Source organism: Schistocerca cancellata, chromosome 4 (genome assembly GCF_023864275.1).
Source record: "Schistocerca cancellata isolate TAMUIC-IGC-003103 chromosome 4, iqSchCanc2.1, whole genome shotgun sequence".
Taxonomy (NCBI): Eukaryota; Metazoa; Arthropoda; class Insecta; order Orthoptera; family Acrididae; genus Schistocerca; species Schistocerca cancellata.
This window is the reverse complement of record NC_064629.1, coordinates 683116509-683129578: the sequence shown is the minus strand read 5'-3', so window position 1 is coordinate 683129578 and position 13070 is coordinate 683116509. Positions and strand designations below refer to the sequence as shown.

General features: G+C 39.0%; 1 protein-coding gene across 2 annotated transcripts in view; it reads left to right on the top strand.

Moving 5' to 3' along the window:
- The window catches only part of LOC126184836 (acyl-CoA synthetase short-chain family member 3, mitochondrial), a 518174-nt gene that overhangs the window by 455890 nt on the left and 49214 nt on the right, over nt 1-13070 (top strand). For both annotated transcript variants that reach the window (XM_049927427.1, XM_049927426.1), the window contains exons 10-11: nt 10335-10461; nt 11206-11351. In XM_049927427.1, coding sequence (XP_049783384.1) covers nt 10335-10461; nt 11206-11351 — 273 coding nt within the window. The remainder of the gene's footprint in view (nt 1-10334; nt 10462-11205; nt 11352-13070) is intronic.

Sequence of the window (13070 nt, the reverse complement as noted above, 5' to 3'; positions counted from 1 at the left end):
CGTTCCCATGGGTCCTGATCAGGCATTCGATAGGGACGAACTTTTGTGTTTCCACCTGGATGTTGCTGAGCAGCGGGTTGTGGATGGGTTCCCCATCACTGGGGACAGGATGGCGGCTGCTACGGGTTCTGACCCTACCCTCTCCCAGGTTTTACGCTGTATTCAGAAGGGTTGGCCACATCGCCCGTTCGCTAAGACTTCTGATCCGTTGTGGAACTACTACACTTTGCGCTACCGCCTCACGGCTAGGGATGGTGTTATCCTCCTCTCCACTGACAATGCTTCGCCGCGTGTTGTGGTACCTGCGTCTTTGCGTGCTTCGGTCTTGCGCCTCCTTCAGCAGGGGCACTGGGGTGTGTCCCGCACAAAATCTCTGGCGCGCCGTCATGTGTACTGGCCTGGCATAGACTCTGAAATCGCACACATGGTCGCTGCCTACGGCCCTTGTGCGTCACAGGCCGCTGCCCCGAAGTCATCTTTGTCACCGTGGCGTTCGCCTGAGAAGCCCTGGGAGTGCATTCATGCTGACTTTGCGGGACCCTTTTTAGGTACTTATTGGCTCCTCGTAATTGACGCCTACTCTAACTTTCCTTTCATTGTCCGTTGCACGTCACCTACCACCGCGGCAACCACCAGTGCTCTCTCCTGCATTTTTTCTTTGGAAGGCCTCTCCTCTACTCTTGTTACCGATAGTGGTCCGCAATTTGCCTCTTCCGACTTTGCGGATTTTTGTGCTCGTCACGGCGTTACGCATGTTACGGCCCCACCGTTCCATCCACAATCCAACGGTGAGGCTGAACGACTGGTCCGCACAATTAAGGCTCAGATGTGGAAACTTCTGACTTCTTCTGCTGCTGATGATACACTTCTCCACTTCCTGGCGTCTTACCGTTTCACCCCCATGGGCGATCACAGCCCAGCTGATCTCTTACATGGCCGACAGCCCCGCACGCTACTTCATTTTCTGCGGCCTCCCACCTCACGGCCGCGGGTGCCTTCACTTGGCCAGTTCACCACCGATGACCTCGTCTGGGTACGGGGATATGGCAGGTGGCCAAAATGGAGCCAGGGCAGCATCTTACGACACCGTGGCAGACGCCTGTATGAAATCCAGAAGGACACGGGTGTTGCAGTGCGTCATTCGGACCAGCTTCGGCCTCGGGTGCCAGCAACGCCTGTTCCGAATGCCGCCACACCACCTTTATCTCTACCTGATGCTCGGGATCTTGGCATCTCTCAATACTCACAACGCAGCCCTCTCACCGTCATCGCAATGCCAGCACCAGAACGGACACCACCAGGAGACGTGCCCATGCAGGAACCAGAGGACCATCCTCTGTCGGAGTACATCTACTCGCCTCCTCCTCCAACGGACGCCAACACATTGCCCATGTCTCCTGTCATATCAACTGGACTTGCTGCAACGGACAGATTGGTGCATGGGGCCCCAGCAGATTTGACCCCTACGTCTCCTGTCATCTCGACCCGTTATAAGCGGGGACACTTCCGTCCATACGGGAAGCCTCCTCCTCTAGACTTTACGGCGAGTCAAACAACGCCTATGGACGTTAGCCATCTTCAGGACACCTCCATCAAGACCAGTGCAACAATTTCAAAGGGGGGAAAAGTCTTGTGACTCGCCGATTATTCAAAGTGCTGCCGCGCAATTACGCCCATCCTCTACGTGCGGCGCTGTCTGGCAGCCATGCAGCAGCTGCGCCACCTAAGCGGCCAGCCGAGCAGTGGCCGCTAGACTGAGACTCAGTGTTTAATCGAATGCCGACTTGTACACAGGTCCACTTACTCAGTGACTTATATGTGTTGTTGTGTTGTCTGAAATATATGTGTTGAATTTGAAGATTTAACAGAATATATCTGTTGGCAAGAAAAGGTAGAGACCTCCAGTATTTGAACACTACAAAAACTACCAAAAATCAGTAAGGAAAGTTATTAAGATCAAGGAAGATGTCCATAATGTTAAAAATCAGTAATTCTAACATTAGATCTAAGGCTACATGGAATGTCATGAAATGAGAGACAGGAAAACCAGTCACAGAACAGGATAATATAACTATTGAACAGCATGGTAGGAATATAAATGATGAGTCGCATGCAGCAAATGTATTTAACAATCATATCTTAAATGTAGTAGGAAAACAGTTCAAGAGAAAAATCACAGCAGTATGTTGAAAAAGTAACAGTCATAAAATTCAGTCTTATGAATGTATCACCAATTGCTCCTTCTGAAATTAAGAACCTCATACATTGTCTCAAAAATAAAAGCTCTTTTGGTTTTGATGATGTTTCCAATAAAGTGCTAGAGATTTGTTCCCACATAATAAGCACAGTCTTATCTAATATATGTAATGCATCTCTAACTCAAGACATTTTTAGAGATAGACCAAGGTATGCCATTGATGTATTTCTTTAATCTGGCCTTTTTCACTGCTGACATCATTTTCCAAAATTTTTGAGAAGGTGATGCATTCTAGAATAGTGTCTCATCTTAACAAAAATTATATCCTCAGAAAATCATAGTTTGGGTTTCAGAAGAGTTGCTCTACTGGGAACGTCACTTATATGTTCACTCGCAAAATGTTTCAACAATTGGATAATAAAATAGCACCAGCTGGTATTTTCAGTGATCTATCTAAAGCATTTGACTGAGTGAATCATAGAATTCTCCCATATAAATTGAAGTTTTTGTGGGACTAGATGGTTAAGATAATTCTCATGTATTGTTCTGTGTCAGTTGCACACTTTTTTCTTTTCTGTTGTGCACCTAAGATGAAACAATAAATGAGAATTATCTTAAATATCTACTCATACACAGCTGCTGAATTCTCTCAAGATGATTATATTTACTATAGTTTTATAGGATTGATGGTATAGCCAACTATCATTAGTCAGTCATATCTAACCAAGAGAATGCAGAAAGTTGTATTTAGTAATTCAACTAACACAGTCCAGGAAGATAATTTTGACTGGGGAGAAACCACATATGGGGTTCCACAAGGCTCACTCTTAAGTCCACTATTGTTCCTCATATATGTAAACAACCTGCCATATAAAAACAAGCAAAATTAGTTCATTTTGCAGATGTTATTCCAATAATAAGTCAAAGCATACATGTGGAAACAGAAGAAATGGTAAACAATACTCTTGAAAGTATCATTGACTGGTTCTCTGTGAATAGTCTCACCCTCAATTTTAAAAAGATACAATGTATTCAGTTCTGCACATCAAGGAATACTACACCAGTGATGAGTGTAGCACATGGCGAAGAAATAATAAATAGCATGGAAACTTCAAACTTCTTAGCTGTCCTTATTAATGCGAATTTAAATTGAACAAAGCACTGTTTGGAACTCATAAAACAACTTAGTTCAGTCACATTTGCACTTTTTGCATATTTTCATTCAGTAATGTCATATGGAATAATGTTCTGGGGTAACTCATCTTTAAGAAAGGAAGTCTACATTGCTCAAAACCATGTTGTAAGAATAGCATGTGGTACTCACCTACAATCATCTAGTAGATATCTGTTAATGGAGTTGGGCATTCTGACTAGTTGTTCACAGTTTATTTATTCCCTTCATGAAGTCTGTTGTAGCTAATCCACTGCAGTTCAAAAGAAACAATGATGTACATAATTTCAATACCAGAAGGAAAAATTACATTCATCACTGCACATTAAGGTTGTCCTTGGCACAAAAAGGAGTGCATAATGCTGCAACTAAAATTTTTGACCACTTACTCAGTGATATGAAATGTCTGACAAGCAGAAATGTAAAATTTTGAAACAAACTAAAAAAGTTTCTCCTTGAAAACTCCTTCTGTTCTGTAGAAGGATTTCTATTATAGTAATGTGTAAAAGGTGGTGAGTAGGAATTACTAACTCATATCTATATATGTTCAAAAGAAATAAATAATGCTGTAAGTGTTCAACATGTAGCCATGTTTACAAATTAATTCGTGATGTGAATGTAAAACGACTCAGTCCTCATCACTACAGTTCATCATGCAAAATAATCCATAGAACATGAAACTAACTAACCAGTGTGTCCTTGATTTGCTTCAGTGTCTTCCTTTAATCCAACCTGGTGGGGATCCCAAACTCTCAAGCAGTACTCAAGAATGTGTTGCACAAGTATCCTACATGTGGTTTCCTTTGTAGGTGAGCTACACTTTCCTAAGACTCTCCCAGTAAGGCAAAGTCAACTATTCGACTTCCCTGCTACCTTCCATATTACCTACCCTACTACCTTCCATTTCATATTGCTTTGCAATGTTACATCTAGATATTTAATTGACATGACTGTGTCAAGCAGTAAACCACATATACTGTACTCATACATGACAGAATTGTTTTTCCTACTCATCTATATTAGCGTACATTTTTCTACATTAAGAGCAAGATACCATTTATCACATCAAATGAAAATTCTGCCTAAGTCATCCTGTATCCTTCTACACACATTCAACAATGATACTTTCCCATATACTACAGCATCATCAGAAAACAGTTCTAGATTGCTACTTACCCTACTCGTCAGATAATTCACATTTCTTAATTCTAGAACAATTAATATTGACAGATGAAGTGCTTGCTCCCTTTGTTATCTGCAGACAAACCACTGACACAAAAAGTTAGGAGGAGCAATTATCTGATTCAAATTTTAGTTTTATGTTTACTTGAGTCTGACCTGCTAAACATTGTGTTGGGATCATAACGTTGGCTGTCAGTGCTGCAAAAGCCAGCATTTGTCTGTGTTTCTGTGAGCCTCTTGGGCTAAAGGTGCTCTTCCCAAAATAGTCCCAATTCAGGTAGTTTATTTTTTATTGGCAGTAAATTTATATGAAAGGAAGAAAGAGATTCACTATGTATATTTTCACAATCATATGGTCTTCCACAAAGTGATCTTGTCTTGCAGCATTCAAGACAGTACAGAAAAGAGGAAACGATAAGATTACTGGTAGTACTATCCACCACATGATAGAAAGTGGCTTGCAAAGTATATATATTGGTGTAGGTATTTGCATCTGCACATCTTGCCATCCATTTTCTTTTCTGGTTGGGTCTTATCAAAATTGTTTGCAAATATATGCTTCCCAGAGTTCTTGCCACTTAAGATATGTATTCAGTCTGGAGCTTCTGACAACTCTCAACATCACTATTGTGAGGAAATTTCAGTAGGCCATTAGGCACTTTCTTTAATTGGCCAAATTACATCATGCTGACATCACAAAGTCATGGAACTTACATATAATACTAAAGATTATATCAATATCTATGACTAAAGGACATTGGTAACAATGCTGATTTCAGTAGGTGATGGATGACTCAGCTGATTTTTCTGTCACCTTTCAAAATTGAGTATCTGTTTCCATGTACTGCTCAATATGTAGCCACTGTCCTGGTTAAAGTTGTTACACATTTTGATCTCAGTGGCTTCCTTGATGACAGAATCCCAGTAGGTTGGTGTATGGAAGTCATAGAAATTTCAAAAATGAATACAAATCTGATGCCACAAGAACTCTATGAAACACTTATTTAAGACTGTCACTGTTTAAAATTGCATTGTCACACAATGGTTTGTGTTGTTTGTCACATTTCATATTTATATCCCATAATTATTGTGGGTTCCTTTGTGAATCTAGTAAATTATTTCTCCAGTAATTAAACATGGCCACCCACAAGCCTGGTACGCAAATCTGTTGTTTCCATTCATTTCTTTTCCACTCCACATTTTGTCATTCAATACCTCCTCAGATTACTCAAAATTTACTGTTGCTAAATTTTCTTTCAACACTTCAGTCACAGTTATTGGTAGTATTTGTCCTTTAACAACTTATTTTAACACCAGTAGCATTTAAAACGTCTTACACTTTTCTAAACTGATTATCTTTGGTCAGTCAATAAAATTCTTCTGGGTTGGTGACCACATTGTCACTATAAAATTCCAACGTTTCGGCAATTATTGCAAGACACCTTCCTCAGGGTGTATTGCTAACTGCTGAATGGATACTAGTTTAATTACTTATATACTGTGGAGGAACGCTGTCATTGGATATGAGGGTGAGGAGGAAGGGTATTACGTCCTCTTTTATTAGTCTTTGAAACGTGTCTTGACATTGGCGGAAATAGGCATTTTCCATTAAAGTTTCCTTTATTGCTTGCCATTGGTGGAAATTGGCGAATAGTAAATTGTGTGGTGACTGCAGTGTAGTGCTGTATACTAACTGCCTAGTATCGTCTAGGGTGCGTGTGCACTCTGTGTACCCTCCGCCACTGTGACGCACCGCGTGCCTGTTACTTTGCGAGAGCTGTTCTTCTGAAAACCTATCACTGCTGGCAGCCAAGATGCCGAGAGTAGTTAACCATTTGCTCTATTCATGTTCTTGGATCACTGGAGGCTATTTCTATAGCCTCTCTGATCTTCCTCCTCAAGCTAAACAGCTGTTTAACCAGTATGTGAGCCTCTCAAAATTCAGACTTAATCCTGTACTATTCCTGCTGTTCTGCCACCCCTCATTTGTTGTATTGTTTGAGATTATCTTTGCTCCACACAATGCTTGTGGCTACATCACTTTCATAAGAAAGCAACCTCATGAATTTATTATTGATTTTCGGTAGCTACTGGTATTTTATATCCTTAGATGCTATCTTTGACCAGCTTCTGGCAGTTTCAGTGCCATATATTCATTACCTCTGTACTTGGACCTTAAAGAAGTTCCCTATAATTTTACAATGTTAAACTCTCTTTTGGTGATCATAAATAGTTTACAGAAGTCTAACAATATTATGATAAACAATACTGATAATACAGTCTTTAACACTTGTGCCTTAAGGAAATTTATATGTTGCTTGATCAAGTGCCCTCAAAGCTCTCTATTGTTGTGAGATCTGCAGAACACAATGAATGGGTCATTTATTGAACAAATCAAAGTACACTATGTGAATACATAACTTATTATACTGTTGTATATTAATTTTGTATAGTATTTCTGGGCAATACATTATATTTTATAGTATATGTCATTAAAAAGGTCCTTCAGTTATTCGATGAAATCTGCTTGTTAGAAACTAACAAAACACAATTCGGTCTTCTAAGATAAGGTTCACCATCACAGAGCAGAAGTAGTTTAACATTGAATTGAATAACTTATAAAGTTAAACAGGTTTCAGTCTCTTTTGACAATAGCTGTCTTTCTCCTACTACAATCTTGTATTTAAATTTATGACTTATCTGAAGTCAAATCAAAATTTGTTCAGCACATCAAAGCATCCCATGTTTCTTAATTCATTCCCAAATTTTTTTTAAAGTACATTTCATCAAAATTCTTCAGTTTCCTTAAGTGATCAAAACTTTTTTAAAATTATTATTTCAACAGTCAGCTTGAAACTATAGCAACCAAATTTATTGATAAAACAAAATGTAATATGTAAATACTATGAGCTATAGTTTTGGAATCTTAACACTGATTCATGCATTAATTTTGACTAGACTTCTAACATATGCAAACTCATAAATGAGTGTCATCTATGGGAATACTGTTATGCAGCCTTTGATTTTAATAAACTCACTTATGATTTACAACATACTTTGTGGCATATATGATGTTTATCTACAAGTACATTAGAGTTGTGACAGTTAGACTCACTGTTCTAAGGATATTATGAATAAGGCATTTTACAGTAGAACATCATTCTTGCACTGAAACTTGAAGACATGGTGTATCATCATTCTGCAACTGAGCCAACTTTATGCACAGATACATAGTACAAAATGACAATTGCTAGCCACCTTCTAAAGTAAATATGGCTTTTAGTGCCAGAAGTCTCCAAAGAGAAGTTTGTCTTGCCTTTGATGCAGCTCTTTTCATTTAAGCAGAGGGGCTGCTTCTTTACAGTAACTGGAATCTGTCAGGAAAGAAATGAATTTGGAAGGAATTGGCTGTGGCCTATAGTAAGGGATCAATTACTGCATTTGCCTAAACTGAAAATGGGAAACCACCGAAATTGACTTTCAAGGCTGTCATCAGATGAATTCGGACCACCTCACCTTCCAAATCTAGGGGTTGCTAGCTCAGCACCTCAAGGCACAGAGCTACCTCGCTCAGTTGAGAATTTGTAAAAACTGGTTGTTGTGCATTCTTTTCAAATAAAATAAAATGCATCACAACAAAGGTGGAATTCTGATATTGCATCATATTTTAATATGTAATTGTACAGTTAATTCATGACTTAGTTATTATAGTATTACAAGAGCATAAATAGATTTTGGATGAATGTGGTGGGGCGGGAGGGGGGTGGGGGAGGGTGCGGGACGCAGTCGGATCAAACAAATTCAGGTAGCCCACTGAAAAAAATCTTTTAGAAATGAATGAACTATAGAATGTGCTGTCATCACATACCACTTCTGCTCTCCACAACCCCCCCCCCCCCCCCCCCCCCCGCACCCCCCTCACTGTTCTGTATCGGAACCCGTTTTTACAAGTGGGCACCATGTGGGTGAACAGAATGGCCATACTTTGCCATTTGGGCTAAGAATGGTAGAACTTTGAGTAAAATTTTTAAAGAAATGCAACCATTGTTGTTTGGGGGATATTTTTGATGATCAGTGCAATTTTTGGGCAATACTGGCAAATCCAAGTGTATTGTTATGCACTAATTTTAATTTAATGGTATTTGTAATGGTGTTTACCTTGCTGCTGCCTTGTGAAATACTGAAATATTCGAATCACAAAGTACTACCCATCTCCAAATAACAACTCCAGTGTTAACATTAACCTGCTATAGATAAGTTATTAAGCTATTATATTAGTGTGTGCACATTTTTAACTTCTGCATTAGGACATTTGCAATACGGGGATGTGCGTAAAACAACATCAGCCCTTGTGGAACCATTCCACAATGATAGTTTTCGACAGTCGTGCTGCCCCCACACAAATTCTTCATTCTCCAGTGGATTTCTACCAGTATTTCTTCTGTAGCAGCCAAGAAAATAATGACAGCATGTTGGTCCTCTGTGGACATGTTTGGTAATAATGTCCCCTGGGTTTACGATTCTGCATTTACTCCATTCACGTCAAATAGACACGAATGCCATGCTGTTCTCTTGCCTACATGCTCATACTTGTATACCCACCTGAGAGTTGTGCTACACTGCATATACACCTCAGCAAAGCCCTCAAAGGGAAATTTTTTGATCAGCCCTTGTATCTTTCAATTTCACTACACGGTAGCTAGATTGTGTGCAATTTCATTTTAGTGATTTTTTTTTTTTGGGGGGGGGGGGGGGAGGGGGGGCGGGGGAGGGGGTTCTGGACCTCCTGAATCGAATTCCACTTTGGGTATGTCCTTTCATTGCACTAACAATGCATTTCTTTCCCTGTACCTTTGTAACAGAAACAAAAACAAGTTTTTTATCACCGTGTTACATATTTTCCTTGTTTAAGAAAAAAATGTTGATATTCTTCTGTCACTTTCAAAACTTTATTCTGCTTTAATGAATTCACTAGAGGTTTGTCTGTCCTCAGTTTCTTTCTAAAGTTTGATGGGGTAGACTCCACTGACTGCTCCCACGTACAAAGCCAACTTCCATTTTCTAGCAGCAAAATGTGGCAACGGCCCTTGATGATGACAACCTTTATACAGGTATTTGATGCTATGTTGGTTTAAGGTTGTAGAAATGGTGCAAATGGCTCTGAGCACTATGGGACTTAACATCTGAGGTCATTAGTCCCCAAGAACTTAGAACTACTTAAACCTAACTAACCTTAGGACATCACACACATCCTGCCCGAGGCAAGATTCGAATCTGCGACTGTAGTGGTCGCGCGGTTCTAGGTTGAAGTGCCTAGAACTGCTCGGCCACATAAGGTTGTAGAAAACCACACAAATGCACATAGGTCTTCATAAACAGTGTGGCTTAACTCACCTTATTTGCAGTAAAGCTCACTTTTTTTTTTCTACGGGCAGAACCTGACCCAGTGATCTCTCGTCACATTGCATTACATCTAACAGTGATCCCCTGCCTGAACACAGCTTAATTATTCATCTCACTAACCAACAATGGGGGAAATATAGTTGGAGCTGTCACTGATTCTAACTCCATACCACATCCAGGATACCATCTTCATGCTGGAAAACCCACTATAATATCAGTGATGAGTGGCAAATATTTTCTTCTCTTAATAATGACGTGCATTATAAACACTTCTGTGTGTGACATATTCATATACATTTAAGTCTGGTTAAGTTATGTATGCTGTCATATATGTTAAATTCTATTGTAAACCAACATGTATATGCATTTCTTTATCAACAGGTACCAATACTTAACCATTGGTGGCAGACAGAAACTGGCCATTCAATAACTGCAACATGTGTTGGATATGGTCATAGTACAAAACCACCAATGTACTCAGCGGGAATGCCTTTTCCTGGGTTTGATGGCAAGTTTACAATCTTTATTATCTACTTACTGTAAAATCCATCAGAAGTGGAATGACCATGCACAAAGGAGTAGATCTAGTTTGGTTTTTTTTTCAGTGGTACAAACAAAGTTATGGAAATCCACTTTTTTTACTTAGTGCACTGTTCAATGTACTCTCATGTTATGTTGGAAACAACAGCAGATTCCACATATATGAGACTAGGAATTAATATGATCTCCAATAGTCAGTATTTAACCTGATACAGAAAGGTATAAATTATGCATCTTTAAAGTTAATGAATCATATGAATCATATCATCCCCAGATTAAATGTTCTGAGACAAAACAAAAATAATATTAATAGCGTATTTCATAGTTCAAAGCTTACAAATTGAGACTGTTCTATTACTCTTCTTTTGCACCACTTAACAGCTCACTCATACCCACCAAAACATGAAGAGTTACAGAAATTCTGAGTATAATTAGTTTTATATCATTAACGACATGATGAGTTTGTGTACAGATCTTCAGAACTAACTGAATTCAATTTTAATTCTGGAGTGACAATTGTGACTGTGTCTCAGATACTCTTAACTAAACTTATTGTCATAAATCTTTGTATTTATCAATATAACATTAAATTATCTACATTATATGTAATTTTCAGTTAGTACTTAATGCCTAATAAACCATGTAATTCATAAATGTTTTGTTAAAATTTTCATTTACTTTCACTTATAGTTCTGTATTTATCTGAATGCAGTTCACATTTTACGGCATGATGGTACTGAATCAGACAGGAATGAACTGGGTCGCATTGTGTGCAAGCTACCTTTACCACCTGGTACAATGTCCACCTTATACAAAGCTGATGACAGGTTCAAGCAAATATACTTCACCAAATTTCCTGTAAGTTATTCTCCAAATATAATTTTCAACTGAACTTGTTTTTCCTTAACGAGTGTAAAAAACTGATTTACTAGTATGATTAAAAGTAAATATGTCCTCAAAAAATACTGTAGTATAATACAGCATATAATGTTTGTTGACTGTGTCATAGAAAAGTATTTCATTGACTCAGCTATTCTGTAATGCCCTGAATCCTGAAGGAATAAATCACTATCATTCAGGAAATCATTGATTTTATGCCATGTACCTGCCAGGTGTGACAGTTGTCAAATGTCACACCTGGTGGATGCGGGTGTAAGCAGGTGAGCAGATAACATGAATTCAATAGCAATTATTAAGAGATGTGTGAAACTATTCCCTTCCCAATCAAGCATTACCTTATTCACTTTTGAAAACATGTATGCAAAGTAATCCACTGCTGAACATGAACGTTGAATGTAATCTTAATAGTTCATAATGCATTCTATCAGTCAACACATTTCTGGTGTATTTTATATTCAGGAATAAGGAAAGTGGTCAAAATGTAATATTGAATATGTTGTATACACAATGATTTCTGCACATAAAGTCCTTTTTGTCCAATGGAGATTGGCTTGAAATGAATACAAATTAAGACTCTTTTTTTTTTTTGTTCTTAAATGAGATTTATTTTCCTTTATGCCTTGGTTGATTTTCAGTTGCATGTTTGTTCAAAATAATGATCATTTGGAGTAAAGTCACATTTTTCAACATAACAGGAGATGCTTTTATAATAGATTTCAAAATTATACAAAAAAAAAAAAAAGACTGAATGGTCATGTCATAGTACAACTCGAAGAAAGCAAACTGAGGAGACAAAGAACTGTGTTCTAGCACCTATTTAAAGGACATTGTTGTGTGTTTAACATCTAAAGCTAACCATCTTGAACTTGGCACATTTTTATGTATGCCTGCCAGAATATTCTGTATTCCTCTAATGTCATTTTAGTTATTTTACTTACATCTTGCTATAATTCTGTACCTAATATTTGGATACACACCAGTGCACCAGGCTGCCAGTGCACTACACTTCCAATATTCCACCAACAGCATTTGTGAAGGCTGATCACCAGATGCTGCCTGTGATCAGCCACATGACTTGTGCACATGTCACAGCACCCAACAAACAACAACCACCACAGTGACAGCAGCACTCCATGCTCCCATCTTGCTGATACTGGTTTGTGCACCATGTCAGGTTTCAGGTTTCAGGCCCCCCTCCCAATATTTTTTTCCTCTCTCTCTCTCTCTCTCTCTCTCTCTCTCTCTCTCTCTCTCTCTATCTATCTCTCTATCTCTATCTATCTCTCTCTTTTCCTTATTTCCTTATTTGCTTGTGATGGATAGTGGTCCTTATATGCTTGTGACAGTTAATGATTCACAGATTGTGCCTTAGGCCTTCCACGAATTCTGTGCCCCTCAATGCATTCATCACATGACTGCTCCTCCTTTTGACCACAGTTTAACTGGGTCTGAACATCTCAACTACATAATCAAGGTTCAAATGAAGAAGTACTTCATGGACTCCTCAACGGACAATGCCTTGACACACTTTTTGAGTTTCTACATCAGTGAGGGATCAAAGTCTGGCCATGATGCTCCATAGTCACCAGCCCCACACCCTGCTCCCCTGCTCCATCTGCTCATGCTGTCCCACCAATGCCCACTTGTGTGGCCCTTATTGGTGGTTTGGTCCTGGCC